This window comes from Leptosomus discolor, unplaced genomic scaffold, assembly GCF_034619465.1.
Source record: "Leptosomus discolor isolate bLepDis1 unplaced genomic scaffold, bLepDis1.hap2 HAP2_SCAFFOLD_117, whole genome shotgun sequence".
In the NCBI taxonomy this organism is placed as follows: domain Eukaryota; kingdom Metazoa; phylum Chordata; class Aves; order Leptosomiformes; family Leptosomidae; genus Leptosomus; species Leptosomus discolor.
In genome coordinates, this window is record NW_028237902.1 from 190013 (window position 1) to 210326 (window position 20314).

The following is a 20314-nucleotide window of genomic DNA, read 5'->3' on the forward strand; positions in this document are numbered from 1 at the left end:
TGCAAACCCAGGGAGGTTGTTCTTATCGGGAAAAAATCTGCTGGAGGTGGAGGAAGGTCTAAAGTGCAGGTGCTGTAGTTTGTACGTAAGTAAACACAGAAGCTCTTTGTTAGTAGAGTTGCTGCTGTCGGTGGCTTCAAGTGCTTTTTTTTCCCTTCAGGCGCTTTTTTTTTTCCTTCAAGTGCTTTTTTTTTTCCAGCAGCACCTTCAGGTTTTGGCGTTGGTGGATTCTTGTTCTGGGTTTGTGGTTTGTTTTTTTTTTCCCTTGAGTTTTTCTTCTCGTGAACGTTCTACAAACAGCTCCTGTGGGATCCCTTTTGCTTCTCTGACAGACTTGAATCTTGTTTTGCTGTGAGCTTTGGGAAAAAGTGAGGAGGGAAAGGTCAGAAATGGAAAGAATTTGGAAAAAAAAAAAACAACCCACCCAGTTTGCAAGAGCAGCGAGGAAAAACACGCTGCCGTGGGAGGCTTTGAGAAGCGGCGACGCGGAGCGAACGCAGGCTGGGACGTGGGGAAAGAAGCAAAGGAGCCTCGAGGGAAGGAAGGTTTAGAAGAAAGTGCTGCTGCGACGAGAAGCGCTGAGGTTTCAGGGGGGTTGTGAGCATTTTGTCTTTTTATTTTAGTGACCACATGACCATCCTGGCAAAGCCCCGGGACGGAGCGGGAGCTGGCTGGCGCCGCGCTGCGATCTCGAGGCGCCCTTGACCCTCCTCCCCTCGCTGCTCGTCCCCTCCGCCGCACCGGCCATGGCCGAAGCGGCCGGCGAGGCAGGTCCGTGGGCACCATCCCCTTTCCCAGAGGCTTTAAGAGCTGCCCTGAGCGCAGCGGGGAGACGGGGTGGGGGGTGTTCTTGGGCTGGGGAACGTGGCTCAGATGGGTTGGAAGGGTCATCCATCGCCGTGGGGTGTCCTGCCTGGAAGTGGGGACTGGAGCTGAGACCGCCTCGCAGCTGAAGAAGCGGGGAGGTGACTGAGGCGACACCTCTCCAGGGCCAACGGAGCTGGCAGGAGCCCACAAAACCAAGGCTGGCTTGGGAAAACAAAGCGAGTCTTGGCTTCTGGAAGGCAGAAATCCCGTTCCCCTTCCCGCCGTGCGCGTAAACCAGACGAAGGGAAAATGCTGCTTGACTCCCTTGGCTGCCCCGGGAGAAAAATACCCGAAATCAGGTGTTTTCTGAGGGATAATTTCACAGCGTGGGCGGTAACTCGCCCCGTTTACACGGGCTTCTTGCTTTGGCACAGGCGAAGACTCGGCCGCTGTGATGATGCCGTCGCAGCAGAGAGCGGAGGAAGGGACCAGTAAGCACTGGTCTTGTTTTGAAAGGTCGTGGCTGGGCTTAGCGTGGCGTGGGCAGCGAAAATTTAGCTAAAAATACGCGGAGGGGGAGGGTGTGAGAGAGGTCAGGCTGTTTGCCAGCCGCGGGAGGCACAGCGCCGCCCGAGCCGTGGGTCTGGTGCCTGTTTCTCGCGGTCGAAGGCGGATGGAGAGGGCGCAGTGAGGTCAGGCAGCCCTAAAAATCCTCGGCGGCCGGTGAAAGCGCTGGGGTGCAGCCCTTGGGCTGAGCCGGCGCCCCGCCGTGACGCCCACACACGCGCCGGGGCTGTATTTAGGGGTGCCGAAGGCCCCCGTGGGGGAAACGCAAGAGCCGCGGGGAGCTTGGGGTGCTCTTCGTGCCGCGGGGAGCTTGGGGTGCTCTTCGTGCCGCGGGTCTGCTGGCCGCGCTTCTCGCCGAGCGGTTTGTCCCCAGGTTTTGGCCTCAAGTGCATTAAAGATAAAAAAGTCCCCATCGGGGTCACCGTGGTCGTAGCAGCCTTGCTTCTCACCGTCATCGCGCTGGCGGGTAGGTGGCCGATGGCGGAGGGCGGCCGCCGCCGCCGAGGTCGTCTCCTCCCCGGCGGAAAACCCGCCGGTGTCGGTCACCGGGACACGTTTCTGCTCGCTTCCAGCTCGGAAATGCCCGTCCTGTCCGTCCTGCCCCTCTCCCATCCTTCCCAGCTGCCTGGAAAACGGGATCGGCTACCGGGGGAAGTGCTTTTACTTCGTGGAGGACGAAGCGGACTGGAACGGGAGTCAGAGCTCTTGCCTTTCGCTCAGAGCCCGTTTGGCCACCATCGACACCTGGGATGAGCTGGTAAACGAGAGACCCCTGAGGAACCGGGGTGTCAGTGGCTTTTGGGGAGCAGGTTTGGGATTCCCCGCAGGGGCGTGGCGTGCAGATACAAGTGATGCTTGCTTTTTTTCCCCTTTCCCCCCCCCCCCCCCCCCCGCTAGCGTTTCCTCTTGCGCTATGGGAGTTCCTTGCACCACTGGGTCGGTCTCCGAAGGGAAGGCTCTGGACCTTGGAAATGGGTCAACGGGTCTCTCTTCAACAACCTGTACGTCCTGCCTTCTTCTGGAGAACCTAACCCTGCCCCGGGCTGAGGTGGATCGGGGACTGAACGCCAGAAGACATGTTTCTATAGATATTTGATGAGGTGGAAGCAATTAGACACTGGTTTTCTTCCCTTGACCTAAAGCACTTGGGCTGTAGTCTGTGGATTTGTGTGATGCAGATGCTGGCAGGAGGTCGAGGGCATCCCTGGATGACCCCCCGCCCCCCAAAAGATTCCCTCCTTTGGGCAGGGGGAGGCGGTTTCGGTTCTGTGGGTTGTTTGCTGGGAAGGGTGGTCCCCGCTCCTTGCAGCACCGTTAACCCCTCTGGGAGGTGCTCAGCCGCCGACCCGCGGCCGGCAACCGCCCCTTCGCTTCCCTCTGACTTCTCCTTCTGCTCTTCGGGGCAGGTTCGACATCCAGGGCGAGGGACAATGTGCCTACATCAACGCTGACGGGATCAGCAGCGACTGGTGCTCCCAGATGAAATACTCCATCTGCAGCCACCCGCAAAAACGCCCCAGCAGGATCCAGAAGGACGCAGAAACCCTCCTGAATTCCACCTGAAAGCGCCCCCTCGGCACAGGAGATCAGCCCCAAGCTGCTACTAACCCCACGCAACACGGTAGCGAGCCACCCCGTGGCACATATTTATTGCAATTTTAGCTCACAAAGGCGGCAGCTCCTCGTGACGACGACACGGGCGACCAAAGGCTCCTTGTTTTAGCGTCTTTCCAGCTTTGGGAGTTGCAGGGAGACTTGGAAATACCCAAGAGGTTTGGAAAACTCCCTGCTCTGCCGGCGGCCGAGGCTCGGTCCTGCCGGTTTTGGCGTCTTTGGGTGGATTTGGAGGAGCTGGATGGCGAGGGGCAGGAACGAAGCAGCGAGGCAGAGTCTCCCCGCCCTGGGCAGCGCTCGGGAGAAGACCCCAGCGTCGGCAAGGAGCCGCCGAACCGCTGCGCCGGGGTGCGGTTTCGGCATCCCGGCCAACAGCCCGGCACCGGCTCCGTCCCGTCGTCCCTCGTGTCGTTCCCTCCGGCTTAAATCGCGGTGGCCTTTTGCTGGCAAACCCAGCGCAAGGGGGTGCTGCAGGTGTGGGAGCTCAGCTGACCCCTCCGAATCGCCGCGCAAGCGTCCGCCTTCACGGGACCCAGCACCGGAGACCTAGAGAGCACCGTGAGGGCAGCCACGCACGCGGGCGCTGTGTTTCCAGCCGCAATATTTACCCCGTGACAGTGGGGTTTTTTTCCCCAAAAACCTCGGCCCAGACCAGCAGTTGCCAGCTCAGCTGCGAGCGTGGGAATATACCGTTTGCCTCTTGTTTTTCCAGCTCCTTCGGGGAAGCAGAAGTGTTGGAGAAGCCGGGGCTCCCCCAAAAACCTGTTGGGGCTCCCCCAAAAACCTGTTGGGGCTCCCCCCACCCCCATGTGTGCGCTACTTGGCTAATAAATATCAGATCTACCAGAAAACTGCCTTTTTTTCTAGATACTGGGGTCACTGTGGCTGCAACAGCACCCCTGCGTGAACAAATATTCCCACGGGGGCACCCTTGCTTTTGAATGGGTTGAAATTTTCCCACTTTTGCGCTTCGCGTTGGGGTCTAACTCAGCAATAAGGGTTTAATCGCATTTTTTCCTCTCTTCTCCCCGTTTAGCAGCCGGGCTGCAGAGACCTGACCCGCGTCGCTCTGGTTTCATCTGCTCCCGCGGGCATTGCTCCCGCGGGCATTTGCTCCCGCCTCCGGAGGGATTTTGGGAGCGGCCAGGTCTGTGGTGAGCATCGGGCTGGGAAATAGTTCCCCGGGGACGTGGTTATTGCGACCCGCTGGTGGACTGGAGCGGGGAGGCACTCACAAGGCTTCCTGCAAAGGGGATCCATCCCACCACGTCCACTCTTCCCCGCTCATCTCGTTGATGCTCAGCCCCGTCCAGGCTCTGGAGGTGTTTCCGATCATCTGCCCGACAAAACCCTGGGAGAGGAGGTTTGGGGTCTTAGAGCTGATTGCGTGGGGTGGAGACCTGCTCCTGCCCATGGGGGTCTGGTCTGGGATGAACTGGGCCCATCCCAGCTGCAGACTGGGGGGCTGGAAATGTCGGTGGGAGCGTGGTCTGGAGATGGTGGGCGGGAGAGCAGCGGTTTTGGGGGTGATAGCGGAGCCTGGAAGCTCCTGCATGGGGCAGGGTGGTTTTGCCTTTTAATCTCCTTTGTGCTCACGGTTTTTGTTTTGGTTTGGTTTGGTTTGTTTTCCCCTGGAATCCCACCCTGCGGCACGGACTTGGGCGCTTCGCAAGCCAGGCAGGAAAGGTCAGCCGTGGCCAAACGCCGAGGCCACGCTCGAGCCTTTCCCCCCGCCGCCGTTTACCTTCTCCTCCGCGCTCTCCAGCACGACCAGCCAAGACCGCTGGTGCGCACAGTCGGCCCCCGCCGCCTCCCAGGCTTTGGTTTTGGTGGAAATCCAGTAGCATTTGGCGGCAAACGGCTGCCAGCCTGCGGGGCAGAGCCAGCAAGGCGAGGTGCCTGCAGCGGAAGATGAGCGTGAGCGGTCCCTGTCCCCCTGGGTGCCACGGGGCGGGGGGCAGGGCTCTTGCAGCCCGTCCTGGGACACTCAGGGCTTTTCCTGCTGGTTTTTGGGGGAAATGCGGGCTGCGCCCACGCTGGAAAAATCTCCCCTGGTGTGAGGGGAAAGCAAGAGGAGCAACAGAGGGAGGTGTTGAGGGCACGGGGTGGTGCAGAAGAGAGGGTGATGTGGATGGGGACAGCAGTTGGGAGGGTTGGGGGGGGGGGTCTTGGGGCGCTTTCCCGATGCTGAAAGGGGTCGACAACCCTCCGGCATCCCTGACAGGAGCCCCGAAGCCGTGGGTGACGCTGAGCCGCGGTACCTGCCGCCCGCTGGCTCCCTCGCTCGCACAGCCGCTCTCTCAGCTGCAGCTGGAAGCAATTCAGGGAGCATTTGAACTCCGGGATGTCCCGCAGGCTGGTGTTGCTCAGGCAGGTTTCCCAGGAGCACGTGCTGGCCGGGACCCCCGTTCCCTGGCTCAGGACGGGGCCGCTTCCCCCTGGAATGAGGACGGGGTTGACCTGCGGCGTCGCGTCGAGAGCAGAGGAAGGGCTGGGGTGAAACCCCGGGGCAAAGCAGCCCTTGGGGACGGAGCGAGGTGACAGGGGACAGGACGCTCCGGGGGGGGGGACTTTGCAGCCCTCATCAGAGTGGAGAAAGGGACCTGTGTCAGGACAGGCTCCGAAACCCTATAAATCAGCCCGTGTGTCTCCGTGGGGGACACGCTGGCAGCTTTCCCCCTCCTGCCCGTTGGGGACGGCCGCTGCCGGGAGCAGAAGTTGCCCAGGAGCTGCTCCCTGCTAGAAATAGAGGAGAAATCTCCTCCAGCCCAGTGAGGGGATGGATCTGGGGAGACTTTCCACCATTTTGGACCCTGCCACTCACCCTGTCGCTGCAGCAGCCACAGCACGATGCCCGCCAGGGCTGCGGTCCCGACCCATCCAGCTCCCAGCAGCGCCCAGTACCACCGAGGACCTGCAACGGGACCCACGCTGGGAAGGAGCGGCTCTTCTTTGCCCTGTTTTTAGCGCTCTCTGCTGCGGCAGGCAGCTGTCCCCCCACCCTGTGTGGCTCTGCTTAGCGAGCAAAACCTCACAAGTGTCCGCAGGAGCCGCGGAGCTGAGAAAACCCACAAGCTGCCTCGCTCGGCCGGGGAAGCTGCCGCGAGCAAACCCGCCAAGCCTCGGAGCTGGGAGCTTGGCTCCTCTCCTCCCCGTGCTGCGGGGTGCCCTGGGGAAGGGAAGGACCCAAAGCAAAGCCCTTGGGATGCTTGGAGCGATGGGGGGAGGTTGCCGGTCGCTGCAGGGCTCCTGCTCGGCGGCAAAAAAAACCCCCGATGAGCACGTGTAGCCCTGCACAGAGGGGTCCTCGGGGGTTGGCTGTGGGTTTTTCCCCCCGCTTTCCAAGAAAATCAGGCTCTGGGAAAGAAAATTGCTTGTGCCATCGCTCTGCCCCAGGCTGGAGATGGGTATTGAACCCGCTCAAGAGCAAACCGTTGGGTTTTGGCCACCACCAGCTCAGGAAACACGGAAAAGGCAGAGGAAATCCTTTCTTCCCCGGGCTTTCCTGCAGGGGAGGGGTCCTGCAGCATCGGGGACATCAGCTCGGCCAAACCAACCCCTCCGACCCCGAGCAGGGACCCCGTGAGGGCAGGAGGAGCCCCGCGCCCGCCGGGCGAACGCGCTTACCGGGAAGTTTCCCGCAGCCGCCGAAAGCTGAGGGCGGTGGCACGTCTGGTCTGGCGTAGACGGTGGTCAACGCCGCGGCCAGCTCCTGCCTCCGTGGCATTAAGGCTCAGGCCGACCGAGGAGGGGTTTTTATCCCCCCCTCCCCGGAGCGAAAGCGAGCTCAGAGACCGGCAGCGGTCCCAGCGAAAGCCCCGCGCTCGCCGTCGCCGGCGCGTCTCTCCGCGCTCTGCCCTTCCACCCGCTGCGGCGGCCCGCGAAGGGCCGTTTCCAAAAGCAAAAGCCGCTCTTTCAAGGTGCAAAGCGTCTCGGGGGTGAGAAAGGAAAGTGCCAGAAGGTCTTCTGCCACTGGGGAAAGCAGCCTCCGCCTCCCCCTGGTGCCAGAGCAGCCCCGTCACCGGCGCGGACTAATTTAGTAGTTTTTCTTTCCGACCCGCTTTCGACCAGCAGCCCACAGCAAAGGTGTTGTTGCAATTTGCAGGGCACTGGTTAGTTTTGGGGGTGTTTTCTAGCAGCTGCTCCCATCCCGCTGCGGAGAGATGAAAAAAAAAAAAAACGGAGCCGCGCAGGAAACACAAAACCTGTTGCGTTCAGCTACCCAAAAAAAAAAATAAAAAAATCACGATTTCGGTCTTTCTGGAGGCAAATTTGCAGGAGATCCACGTGGATTTGAGCTCAAGATGCAGCATCAGAAAGCCCCTCTGGGAAAGGGGGTGACCAAAAAAAAAAAAAACCCCCAGGGATGCTCCCCCAAAAACTAAAGGACAAGGTATAATACACCTTCCGAAGCGGGAGTTTGCTTTTGGGGTGGGATCGGGCTCGTTTAGGGTTGGATCTTGCGGCTGATCCCCTGCTTTAGGCGCTCACAAGCGGCTGCACCACCCTGGAGCTGCCCACGTTTTACTGCTTTCGGCATAAACCCCCCCAAATTCAAAGGAAACGAGCCCAAGCCGGGGATGAAGACGGCTGCTGGGAACGGCTCAAAGCAGGTAAGCGCGACGCCGGGGCAGCCCCTCTTTTGATAAATCGCCGGGGGGAAAAAAAAAAAAAAGGGCGATTTTCCCCCAAATTGCCTTTCCCGCTCCCGAGTTTCCAAGCGGTTGAATTCGAGCGGGCAACCACGAGGTGGGGACACGACGCAAGCGCCGCGCCGAGGGCTGGGTAGAAGCCCACGGGATCGAAGAGGCTCGTTTCTGCACCACGAGCTGGTGAGAAAAGATCCCGCTCAGATCCTCTGTCCGAGGGAGTCGCTTGCTTTAACTCCCCGATAACGAGAGAAACTTAAAAAAAAAAAACCCCTCCGAGCCCTCGTCTGCTTTTAGATCTACCAGAGGCTGAAATCTGGTTCTTTTTATTGCCATTCTTTTCTTGGCTGGAGAGCAGGGGGTTGGGGGGAATCAGGACGATTCCCTTTCCCCCATCCCCGCTGTCTGATGTGTAATTAACTGGATTAATAACCGTGGGGGGGTTTGGGAGCTCTCGAGCACCTTGGATTCGGAGCGTTGGACCTTTCCAAGTGCAAATAAAGGGGGGGGGGGGTGTGGGGTGAAAAAGGGGGCAGGAGGCATCTCCCCACAGTGCCGGGCGGATAAAAGCGATGGGGGTCTGGATGGACAGCACGGGGAGGCCGGCTAATAATTTGGGAAGAAACGGCTCCCGAAACGGTGTGGTTTTAATGATTGTGGGCACTTCTTGCTCAGTGGTTGAGGTTGCAGAGGATGGTCTGCCTTGTGGGCAACAAGCCGGGGGGGGGGTTCGGTGCCCTCCGCACGTCTCCCTCCGTCCTCGGGGGCTTCTTCATCCGGAGTCATCCCCAGGAGGAGGTTGGGGCCGGGGGTAGGCGCCAGCCGGGGTCTCCTCCAGCTTGTCACCCCGCCAAAACGCGTGCTGGGGAGGAGACGAGAGGGATGGCGGGTCCGTCTCTGCTCACCCCGCTGTGTCCCCACATCCCTCCTCGCCTGGGGAACGGGGGGGGACCGGCTGCAAACCCCCCCCCCCCCCCCAGCCCCAGTTTTGTTGCTTCACTGAGTGAATCGCTCCCGATGCTGATCCGTATTCCCTCCTCTACACGCTCATCCCCAAGTGAACAGTGGGGGTCAGCGCGTTTCCTCCCCCCCCCTTTGCCACCTTTGGGGGTTGGAGGGGAAGTAAAACCTTGGGGGGGGGGGGGGGGGGGGGGGGGTGGCAATTAATTGCCTCCAAGCGTTTCGGCTTCGCAGGGAAGATTCACGCAGTTCGACCCGATTTCGGGCTTTTATCACCCACCTCTCCCAAGATGAGAGCCAGGAGGCAGAGCACCACGCCGGCAGCGGCCATCCGGGCGACGCCGAGGTTGCTCAGCCCCTCTGCTGCCGGCGACCCTGCGAACCAGGGGACAGGTGTAAAGGACGGGTGAGAAGACGGGGATTTCGGTAGCGAAACGGGACTTCACGGCGGGGTCTGCCTTGCTGTCAGCCCGGCTGGTCTCTGACTGCGTTTTTGTGGGCCGTAGCGCTGGGGAAATACACAAAGGGGCAATGGTTTGGTGCTCTCTGCGCGTCCGTGATGAGATGGAGCCGCTCAAGGTCTCTTTTTTTTTTTTTTTAAAAAAAAAATTAAAAAAAAAACCCATTAAAAAACCCCCCCAACCCCCAAATACCCAGCCTTCCTGACTGCAGCTCACCGTGCCCTCTGCGTTCTTGAATTTGCTGCTTTTCCCTTGGTTCCCCTGAAAAAACAACCCCAGGGCAAATTTCTTCTGCTGAATCTCCGTGTTTCTGTTCTGCAGCGGCATCAGAACGAAGCCAGGGCAAAATTGCCTTCCTTTTTTTTTTTTTTTTTTTTCTTTTATTTTTTAAAATTTTTTATTTCTTACCGGGCCATTCTGCTCCGTTCTATCTTGGCTCCTTCTCATCCCACGGTTTAGCACTTCCCCCTCCCCTTATTCCTGCGTTTTCCTCCCCCATTACCAGCCGCTTCTCCCCTTCACTCCACCTTCTCCCCACCTCTAAATGGGTCTAAATGTGGGGTTTTGTTTGGTTTTTTTTCCCCCTCCCTTCCCCTCGGTTACCTTCGCTCACAGACAGCTCGATGGCCACACAAGCCAACCCCGCCGGGGCTCGCACCGTCACCAGGTAGGTCCCCGCATCCTCCTCCCCCACGTCGCGGAGGGTCAGGGCGCCGTTGGGTTGGACGCCCGCCCGCTGCCCGTACGCCCCGTCCACCACCCGGGAGACGCTGCAGCTCCTCTCCCACCAGTCCCGGCCTTCCCCCGTGCAACCCTCCAGGGCGTAGGCGAGGATGGGACGGTTCCTGGGGCTGCTGATGAGCTCCCAGGTGACGCGGATGAAGTCCCAGCCCGAGCTGGGGGGCCGCAGGGAGAAGGAGAGCAGCGCCGTCTGGTTGAGGTGGGCACCGGCCGGGTGGCTGGAGAGGAATAACGGCGAGAAGGGACCTGCGTGTGGAAAGGAGAGGTTCTCCGTTCGCAAGGAGGGGCCTGCAAAGAGCTTTGTGAAGACCTGGATGCGAGCGTAGGCGCTCTGGGCAACGAGGGGATGCTTCGCCCCAAACACCGCCCCATCCCACAGCACGTGGCAGAGGAGGGATCTAAATCAGCGGAGCCTTTGTCTCAGCAGGACTAACTGCTTTTCTCTTAAACTCCCGTTATTTTTTGCACTTTGGACAGGCTCAGCAAGCATTTGCTCCCTAGAAAAACCTTCTCCTGGGCTTTCCAAGCCTCGTTGTGCCTCTCCACCTCTTGGTACCTGGCAGGCGCCCTCCCCAAAGCCGTCGTTACCTTGCAAAATCAGAGTGACCTGCGTGGTGCGTGCCACGTCCACACCCCGCACCGTCAGCTGGTAAACCCCAGCGTCGTCCGGCCGGGCGTCCCGGAGCACCAGCGAGGCGTCGCAGCTGATATTTGCCCTTAGCTTGTAGAAATCTCCCACCTCCATCCTGCGTGGGCACTGGTGCCCGGACGTGGGGAGGCTCTGGTTGCACCTCTGCATCGTGTAAATCAAAACGGGGCGATCCCTGGTCAGGAAGCTCCACTTGAGGTGGTAGAATTCCCAGGCGGGGTTGCGGAGCTGGAGGGAGACAGGCAGGAGGGCTTTATCCCCGGGGGAAACCCAAACCGGGTTCTGCAGCGGGGCTACGGAGATGGTGGCAACAGCACCTGCGGTGGGGAGGGATAAGAGAGGAGATCACGGGCGAGAACTTCCCACACGCGCCTTATCGCCGAAAATCTGGATTTAGGGCCCGAAATCTGGGGGAATGTTTCCCGCCCGCGCCAGCTCACGCTTCTCCGCTCACTTAGACGGACGAGGCATTGGATGCACGAGGTGGGGCTGAGCAGTATCTGTGCTTTCCAGGCGTCCCCCCCCCCAACTTCTTTCTCCTCCACTGAGTCCTAAGGGATCTTTTGGGCAGTGCCAGTCTCACCCCCTTGCTAAGGAGGGACTGAATAAAGGATCCTCGCTGGACGTTATGGGTTTATCAGAGAAAATTGAGGTTTCCTCGAGATATCTGAGCTCACGTTGGCCTTGCGGGGCGGCTTTTGCATCCCCTGCGCCTCAAACATGGCTCTGGAGCGAAGAGGCTGGCAGAGCGAAAGCACGGAGAGGAGAAAAGTCTTCTTTGTGGTGGAGAGGGCCAAAAAAACCCAGTGGAACCAATGACTGGGAGAAGGTTTTCATGGAGAAGGGGTTGCACGAGCCTCCGTGGCTGGTGATGAAGAAGGGGCTAGAGGAACGCTCTGCCCCCAGTGATGCTCTTGGAGGAGACGGCGGAAACCCTCCAAGCTCGCCCTCTTCCACCTTTGCTGCCACCCCAGCCTGGTCCCCGAAATCCCGTCACTCACCCATGAACGCCGAGAAGACGACGGCTCCTCTCATGGTGGCACGGGCCCGGTGCCGAGCGGCGGGAGGTCGCCGACTCACCCCCCTTGCTGCCTTTTGAAGAAGACCCAAATATTGTCTTCGAACCTTCTCAGCTCCTTTTTGGGCTGGGAAAAAAAACAAATCAAAACCAAACAAATCGAGCAAACACGAAGCCTCGCGCTGGTTTCCGTCCCCAGCAGCATCTTGCTCGCCTCCCGCTCTGCGAGGTGGCAAAGGATGTGGCTTTTCACGGCTTTTTTGGTCAAAATTACCAGTTGCACCTTTACTGAGAAATTACCGTCCACTACCAGAAAGACCAAAACAGGGGGCACAGCGAAGACACCTCCGGTGTGAGCTCGCTTTGTCCTTCACCCACCTTTTGTGCCCGTATGGCTGCAGGAGTGCAAGTCCGCGGCGCTCTCTTGGGGTCTTGGTACTTCCAGCTCCCAAACGTTGGCCCATGGTGACCCTTCAAGCAAGCTGTGAGATTTTTGCAAGAGAGAGCAAGGGGAAAGAGAAAAAAGGAACCAGAAATGCTCTTCCCTCCTTTGCTCGGGCTGGGATGGAGCAACCTTGTTGTCAGCTTGGCTGGAAGGTAGCGATGGGGCTGCTGCTGTCGCTCCTTTTATTAGGAAAAAGGGAAATAACGCACCCTGTATAAGTATCTAAGAACTAGAATTTATCGTCAGACCAGCAGATGCTTTAACCTGAAATCCAGCAACCGCTTCTTAATGCTCCCGTGACGGGAATAGTTCAAACCACCTGATTTTTGCTGAGGCTTGTCCGTAACACAGGTGGTCCAAGGACAGGCCCTTTCCTTGGATGTTAAGCTCTTTGCCACCCAGTGTGGTGGCACCGTGAGGTTTTCAGCCTCCCGTGTCCCCGGGAACAACGCAACCACCGCAGGGACGGAGGTTTGTGAGGAGTTACCGTCAAATATTTCAGCCCCCCCCCCCCCCCCTCCCCGTTTGACAACTTGTTCTGCCCCTTTCCTCTTTTTACTGGTCCAGAGGGTTGGTTGCACCACGACGATGGGTCGTAGCCATTGCCCAAAGCTTCAGAAAACAGAAGGAAAGGGGTTGCGCCAACAGAAGGTCAGGGGAGGGCTGGTGATCCTCTCAAGGCCTTTTTTCCTCCATCGCTGACGGTTTGGCAGCAGCCAACGGGCTGAGCCACGGGGCTGCAAGGGCCCCGAGCAAACCTCGAACCGGCACGGTGGGGTACGAGCGGTGCCACCCACCACCCAGCGCTTTCCCGGGGTGGTGGGGCTTCTGTGGTGCTTTGTAGCTTGTTCTGCAGCTTTCTGCTCCTTTTTATTTAGCTCTGCGGGTTTCAGCTCCTTTTTATTTAGTTCTGCGGTTTTCAGCTCCCTATAATTTTACTTTAAATCAGGGGTAAAAGTTTAAAGGGTGGGGGGACTAGCAGAGCAGGGTGCCTGATCAAAGCATCTATGAAACCCAACCCCATCCAAGCTGCTAAGGAGCAAGGCATTGAGGTGTTGGTGTTTTGGGGTTTTTTTTTTTCCCCCCAATGTTTTTCCATGAAGGTTTTGCACCAGCTTGGCTTGAAACAAAGGTGTCTCCCACTCTTTTTTTTCGACAGCCGGTAGCACTTCTCCCCGTACGCCATCCGGTTCTTGGGGCAGAGCGTGCGCTCGCTTTCTACTTGGGGAAGAGCTGGAGGAATGCACCCAGATCTCATGACCTTGGCCCGAAAAATCAGGCTCCACGAGAAGCCACCTCCGCCCGCGCTCCCCAGACGAGCATCACCGACGCGGCTCTGAGTCTCCTCCCGGTTCCCACCCTTTCCTCTCCCACCTGTGCTCGTTTCCCCGAGTTCTCTTGGAGCGGAGGTGCCCTTTCCATCGCCTCCACGCTTGGCGGCATCAAAATCACCAACGCAACCCAAGCGATGGCCTCCCAGGACTACCTGAACCTTCGCTCCCCGTGACCCAGCTCTGGGCCTTGGGGTTAGAGCAGGTCGGAGGAGAGATTAGATCTGACACGTCTGGATGGTGTTTTCTGCAGGCACTAAAAGCAGCAACAGTACCCAAAGCTGCTTCCTATGACTCACGGTCTCCCCTCCTGCTTCTCTACTCATCTTCCCCCGTGGAAAGGATCGTGGTCCACGAGGGATTGTTCCTGCCCCTTGGCTTGCACGTGAGCATCTTTGCTGGACACGTCTTCAACCAGTCGAGGGGGATCTACCCCAGGCATGGGCGTCTGGGTGGGGTTTATCCAGCAAAAACAACAGGAAAACAGAATTAATTAGAATTCTTGATGTTTAAATCGAGACGGGAGAAGTGAAGTGGGGGGGGGGGGGTTTCTAAGCAGCATCCTAAAATCCTAAACCTGGTGATTCCTGCAACAAGGACGACACTCCAGCTGTGGGGGTGGTAGGAATGAGGGCCGCTGATCTTTATGTTTGTCTCAAACTTTGCGCCCCGTGGTTTTGGAGAGGAGGCAGAGACGCGGGTCGCTGCAGTGACAGCGCCCGGTCCGAAGGCCCGAAGCGGCTTCTTAGAAGGACGCCTGTGTGGGCCCCTGCCTCTGGGGTGGACGTGGGTAGGATTGGACCTCACCGCTTGACGGCAACACGTCGCCACCGGCTTGGCCTGGGCCTGTGGTACGAGAAGGACCCTCGGCGGAGAAAAAAAACCAAGAGGAGCCAAAAACGGGAAGGAAAAGGAGCGGAGCAGCGCTGGGAACCTGCCTGCCTGGGCTGGAGAACCACTGGAGAAACCCCCCGAGCGGAACAACTGGACGCAACAGATCCCCTCCCCGTGGGGACCGTTGCGGCGTGCTCTTCTTCTTCTTCTCTTTCTCACTCTCTCTCTTTCTCTCTCTCTAAATAAAGCTTTGTAGTGGTATTGACAGTATACGGCCTCGTTTGTGCCTCAGTCTCTCAACAGGTATCCAAACCAGCAGCCCGAGCAGGAGTTTACGGCTTTCGAACAGTAAGCGCTGGGTCACGTGGTTGTTGTGAAATGCCTCTTGTCCTCCCCGCACCCAGTATCACCCCAGCAGCAGCAGGAAGTTTTTCTCATAGAGCCGGGCTCCTACGCTCCACCGGGGAGGTAAGTTCTGGGCAAGGAGTCTGAGTCAAGCCTGGCTGGAGCAAGGCTGGGCTGGGGACGGCTCTCGGTTTGGGGGCTGAAAGAATCGGTGACTTAACGATCAACGTCAAATCAACGGCTGGATGAAGCCTAAAAGCCAAAATTCACGGCTTTTCAGCTGCTTTTGCTGGAGCTTTTCCCACCTGGCTGTTTTGTTGGGGTTGTTTTGAGTTTGTGGATGTCTTTTTGCAGCTGCTTTGCAGTATTTTTTTTTTTTTCTTCGCTGTTTTGCTGCTTTGTAAGGACTTTTCAGTGCTGGTGGGTTTGGTTTTTTTCAGCCCCTTCTAGCTAACCGGGTTGCTTTCTCTGGCAGAGGAATGACAAAAAACCACGGCGAAAAGAGGCAAATAATTATACGATAAAAAGGACTTAAATTTGTTTCAATTCGGGGGAGTTAAGAGTGATTTCGGGGGAGCTGGAGCGAACGGGCTGGAAACCACGGTGGGCTTGGGGGGGGATAAAAGCTGGGCAGGAGCTCAGGCTGTCCCGTGTGACCTCTTAAATTTTGGGGGGGTTCTGTGTGCGTGCGTGCGTGACAAACATGAACCTCCGCGGGGTCTTTTTTAGGGGAATTTTGTGGCGTTTTTACGATCGTCTTTACGAAGCAGAGCTGAAAGTCCAACGGTTTTAACTAGAAACGGGAAATGAAACCTTTGTGATCTTGTTAGAACAAGTCGGTGCTTTCTGTTTCTCAACTGTCTCGCTGTAACAGCTCGCCCAGCCCAGAGCCGGAGGGCTGCTGGCTCAGACCCTGCTGGGAGACAAGACAAAGCCTGGGCTTTGTGCTGGCGCTTCTGGGTATCTCCCACCCTTCTTACGACTCTTCCTTCTTCTCCACCTCCAGAGTTAACCGTAAAAACTGCTCCTGAAACACTACAGCCAAGCGCATCCTCGAGCACTGAATTTTCCTCCTGCAAAGTGCCGGGGAAGGGAATTTCTCTGCCACTTTTTTTTTGTTGTTGTTTTCTCCTGCTCTATTTACTGACAAACAAAACCTGCCTCTACATGACTTTGGAGTTTAATCCCAGAACGAAATGTCTCTGTGGGGGAGCAAGTCCAGCTTCCCCGGGCACGTCCTGGGCAGGCTTTTATTGGGCTTCTTGTGATGCTGAAGTACACTGAGGCACGGGGAGGGCTAAAAATAAAAAGCCGTTTCAGCCCGTTTGCTGGGTCACATAAAAACAAGTTAGCCTTTGCTCGGCGGAGGAGCTGAGATAAGAGTTGTTTATACAGAACAAACCAATCTTCTGCCAGCAGCTGTTCTTCCTGCTGCGGCCTTTTTGCAGGGTGGGTGTTGGGCCATAAGCTCCACTTCAACCTGTTCAAGTCGGCTCCCTCCTTGCAGCGACAGCTCCCAGCCCCTCAACAGACCTGCGTCCCCTCCTAAACACTTACACTCTCTTTACACTGTGAATTTTAACAACATTTTTTTTTCCCTTTAACATCTTAAATAGATTTAAATTCCCTTTACACTTCTCTTCGCTCTCTCCTATTTCCTCCTCTCTCTGTTTTTCTCTCTTTCAAAAATGTTTTTTCCCTCTTGTTTATCTTCCTTCTCTCTTTTCCATCGTTTTTCTCTCATGTTTCTCTCTTTTAAATCTTTTTTCTCTCTAGTTTATCCTTTTCCTCTGATTTTTCTCGCTTTCTAAGCTTTTTTCTCTCTTTCTAAGTTTTTTCTCTCTTTTCAAGCTTTTTTCTTTCTTTTAAAGCTTTTTTCTCTCCTTTTCTCTCTTTTTAAGCTTTTTTCTTTCTTTTAAAGCTTTTTTCTCTCCTTTTCTCTCTTTTTAAGCTTTTTTCTTTCTTTTAAAGCTTTTTTCTCTCCTTTTCTCTCTTTTTTAAGCTTTTTTCTTTCTTTTAAAGCTTTTTTCTCTCCTTTTCTCTCTTTTTAAGCTTTTTTCTTTCTTTTAAAGCTTTTTTCTCTCCTTTTCTCTCTTTTTTAAGCTTTTTTCTTTCTTTTAAAGCTTTTTTCTCTCCTTTTCTCTCTTTTTAAGCTTTTTTCTTTCTTTTAAAGCTTTTTTCTCTCCTTTTCTCTCTTTTTAAGCTTTTTTCTTTCTTTTAAAGCTTTTTTCTCTCCTTTTCTCTCCTTTTAAGCTTTTTTCTTTCTTTTAAAGCTTTTTTCTCTCCTTTTCTCTCTTTTTAAGCTTTTTTCTTTCTTTTAAAGCTTTTTTCTCTCCTTTTCTCTCTTTTAAAGCTTTTTTCTTTCTTTTAAAGCTTTTTTCTCTTTTTAAGTTTTTTTCTTTCTTTTAAAGCTTTTTTCTCTCCTTTTCTCTCTTTTAAAGCTTTTTTTCTTTCTTTTAAAGCTTTTTTCTCTCCTATTCTCTCTTTTAAAGCTTTTTTTCTCTCCTTTTCTCTTTTTTTTTTAAGCTTTTTCTTTTTTTTTAAAGCTTTTCTCTCTCCTTTTCTCTCTTTTTCTCTCCTCTCTTACATTCTCCTCTCGCTTTGTCCTTCTTTCTGTCGTTCTTCTCTGTCATTTTTCTTCCTCTCTGTTGTTTTGCTTTCTCTCTGTCAGCTTTCTTTCTCTCTGTTGTCTTACTGTCAGACTTTTTCCTGTCATTCTCCACACCCACGGCTTTTCAGCGAAGCACAAACACCCTCCCCTGCCATGGCTTCCCACGGTACCTGGTGCCTACAAGATCTTGGGGTGTTGCAGAGGCAAAAACCCCCAAACCCCAAAGACACCCCAAAGCTCGATGGGCTCTCGCAGGCGCCGGGGACCTGCCTGGCTGCGGATTTTCTCAGCCTTTTCCATGTGAACGCGCAGGCTGAGCCCACGGCCCCCGCAGGCGGGTGAGCCCCTGGGCCGGCAACTTCATACAGCCGTAGAATCCCGGAATACCGGGTTGGAAGGGACCTCAAGGATCACCTAGTCCAACTTTTCAGGGTAAAAACAGAGTTTAAACGATATGGCCCAGCGCCCTGTCAAGCTGAGTCTTAAAACTGTCCAATGAGGGTGAATCCACCGCTTCCCTTGGGAGGTTATTCCAGAGTCTAATTGTCCTCATGGGCTCCCCAGGAGTAATGTACCCTTTATCCCTCGTCTTCTCGACATGACTCCTCGTAAAAAGGCAGTCTCCATCTCCTGGGGAGCCACCCTTTATGTACTGGTCCACGGTAACAAGGTCCCCCCCCCAAGCCTTCTCTTCTCCAGGCTGAACAAACCCACTTTTCTCAGCCTTTCTTCTTCTGGCAGGTCCTCCAGTCCTCTGATCCTCTTCGTGGCCCTTCTCTGGACCCTTTCCAGCTTGCCCCCACCCTTTTTTTTGGTGCAGCAGGCGCCAAAACTCAACTCAGCACTCAAGGTGTGGTCTCACCAGCGCTGAGCAGAGCGGGAGAACGACTCGGTCTCTGCTGGTGACGCCCTTGTTGGTGCAGCCCAGCACCCTGTTGGCTTTCTTTGCCGCTGCGGCACGCCGTTGAGCTTGTCGTCCACCAAGAACCCTTTCTGGAAGTTTCTGGCATCTCTGGCCATTTTCAGTTCAAGCCGAGCTTTTGCTTTCCTGACTGCTCCTCTGCACACCCAGGTCACGTTCCACTTTGCCGTCTCTCTTCCGTTTCCCTTTCGGTTCTGAGCAGACCCAGGAGCTCGCGGTTAAGCCAAGGGGGGGGGCTCTTAATCCTCCTGCTTCCCTTGCCTTTCGAGGGGATGAACGGGTTTTGTGCGTTGGGAAAGCGTTCTTGAAAAACTCCCAGCGCTCACCGGCTCCTTTATCCTCCATGGAAGACCCCCAGGGGCTCCCTTCCAGCTTCTCTGACTGCGATGGGGAAAGGATTCCAAAGGCCGAGTTCTTCGGACCAAGAAGAAGTGTTGAACAACTGCAGCGATACAGAGAAAGATGGCAAATGGGGTAACGCTGGGGAAAAACCTCCCAAAACCAGAGCTCTGGGTGAGGGCAGGGGGTGGGAAGAGCGTCTCGCTCCGGCGGGGCAGCAGTGGGAAGGCGATGGCATTTTTTTCGGGTGGGTGCAGATCAACCCAGGCACATCTACCCTAAATGTAGGCCACCTCTAAAGGCTGGAAAGCCTAAATCCAGGTCCCCAAACAGACATCAGTGCCTACGAAGGGGACACATCTCCTCTCCCGGCCTTGCGGGCAGCACCTTGACCCTCTGCAAGCTCTCCCCACCCTCCCAAGCCCCAAAAAAGGTCCCTGTCCCGGCCAGGGCTTGCGATGGACTGAGGATCCAGCATCAAAAAGGGCAAAGGAGGCGGGAAACAACCCATCCCACGCCCTCTCCTGCTTTTTCCTCCCCCAGGGTCCATCACCGAGAGGTCAGAGTGGGAAAGATCGCGCTTGTTGCGCGTTTTCGTCCCCGTGTGCGTGGTCCTGGTGCTCCTCATCTTCATCCTGCTGGCGGCCTTGGCTGGTAAGTCCCCTCCAGGCATCCCCGATGGGGAGGATCTGGGCCAGGCACCCCTGTTTTGGGGAAGTGGAGGGATCACAGGCTTTTCCCAGCATCAAGGGATGCTGCCCAAGCGAAGCACCAAGCCACCTTCAGGGGCAAAAAAAAACCCCCTTTTTTCCCTCAAGCCTGGTCCAAGCATCCTGGCTCCTCGCTCAGTCACACCATTCCCTTTCCCAAGGGCATCACTCCTCATTTCCCTCCCTGCAGCTTCTAGGGAAAAAAACAACACCCAACAAATCCCATTTTCCTGCTTTTTAGGGCATCTCACGCAGCTTTCTCTTTTCCAGTTGTCCATCTGCGATCCAGTTTGCCTCACCCGGACTTCTCCCGCGTCTGCCCAGACACTTGGCTTGGTTTCCAAGGGAAATGCTATTATTTTTCTGTGACTGAGAGCAATTGGACCAGCAGTCAGGAAAGCTGCAAAGACCTGGGAGCTTCGCTGGCCTTCATAGACTCAACGGACGAGCTGGTGAGAACTGGGCTAGCACCGGGGGTGGGAAATATGAAAAAAAAAAAAAAAACACAAAAAAAACCCAAGAAAAAAAAGAGAGGTGGGAAAAAAAGAAAAAAGAGCAGAAAAAACCCAGACCAAACCCCTTTTTGGCCCCAAATTGCACCCAATACTGTAGCTGGGGCAGATGCCTTGGGGAAAGCACCACCCTGGGGTGGTGGATGCAGGTGGGGAAGAGGAGGTGGGGAAGGCAAGACCAGATAAACCCTCCCCATTTCTTTGCTTCCAAGACCTTCATTAAGCGCTATAAAGGCGAAGCCAACCATTGGTTTGGGCTGCGCAAGGAGGAGGACAATCGCTGGCGGTGGACCAACGGCACAGCCTTCAACCACCGGTTGGTCCCTCTTGTCCGTGTTGGGTGCTTGGAGTTGGCAGCTGGGGCGGCTTTTGCCTCTTGGTGGGGTTGGAAATGGCCCCGGGGGCGGGGTGGGGGGGCTGTTGCATTGCTTCCCCCCTGGCTTGGATGGGATTTCTTAGAAGGTTCGTCCTGGGATGGGGACCTTCTCCTGCCACCGTGCCCAAGCAGCTCCTGGCTCTCCACGGGAGGTTTGGGATGGACCAAGGACGCTGCACACCCATCTGCTATTAGATACCCTCAGCCGAGCGCCACCCCTTCTCTCCTAGAGAGGAAATCCCAACTTTTCTTAATTTTTTGAGGGTAGCTTTCCTCCCCTCCTCCTTCTCTCACCCTCCTGAGCGCGTTGGCATTGCAGGTTTGAGGTGCGGGGTGGTGGGCCCTGTGCCTACCTGAACCAGGAGAGGATCAGCTCGTCCCTGTGCCACACCAAGAAGAACTGGCTCTGCAGCAGACCCGACA

The 20314-nt window shown here is 56.0% G+C and overlaps 3 protein-coding genes across 3 annotated transcripts in view; 2 read left to right on the top strand and 1 right to left on the bottom strand.

The window, feature by feature from the left end:
- Nucleotides 1-746: 746 nt before the first annotated feature.
- On the top strand, nucleotides 747-2937 carry LOC147412464 (C-type lectin domain family 2 member B-like). Its single transcript, XM_086481356.1, has 6 exons — nucleotides 747-771; nucleotides 1242-1298; nucleotides 1748-1840; nucleotides 1947-2131; nucleotides 2272-2375; nucleotides 2781-2937. Exons 1-6 carry the CDS (start codon nucleotides 747-749, stop codon nucleotides 2935-2937), a joined length of 621 nt encoding a protein of 206 aa, XP_086337482.1.
- Nucleotides 2938-4219: 1282 nt separating this feature from the next.
- LOC147412465 (killer cell lectin-like receptor subfamily F member 1) lies at nucleotides 4220-6715 on the bottom strand. The gene is made up of 5 exons (XM_086481357.1): nucleotides 6616-6715; nucleotides 5813-5902; nucleotides 5250-5426; nucleotides 4733-4887; nucleotides 4220-4339 (listed from the first exon to the last, which is right to left on the bottom strand). The coding sequence occupies exons 1-5, from the start codon at nucleotides 6713-6715 to the stop codon at nucleotides 4220-4222; spliced, it is 642 nt and encodes a 213-aa protein (XP_086337483.1).
- A 7721-nt stretch (nucleotides 6716-14436) lies between these two features.
- LOC104341807 (C-type lectin domain family 2 member G) overlaps nucleotides 14437-20314 on the top strand; it is a 7790-nt gene continuing 1912 nt past the window's right edge. Inside the window, exons 1-6 of the mRNA XM_086481358.1 lie at nucleotides 14437-14544; nucleotides 18305-18428; nucleotides 18837-18947; nucleotides 19274-19455; nucleotides 19728-19831; nucleotides 20211-20308. Coding sequence (XP_086337484.1) covers nucleotides 14455-14544; nucleotides 18305-18428; nucleotides 18837-18947; nucleotides 19274-19455; nucleotides 19728-19831; nucleotides 20211-20308 — 709 coding nt within the window. The 5' untranslated portion in view covers nucleotides 14437-14454. The remainder of the gene's footprint in view (nucleotides 14545-18304; nucleotides 18429-18836; nucleotides 18948-19273; nucleotides 19456-19727; nucleotides 19832-20210; nucleotides 20309-20314) is intronic.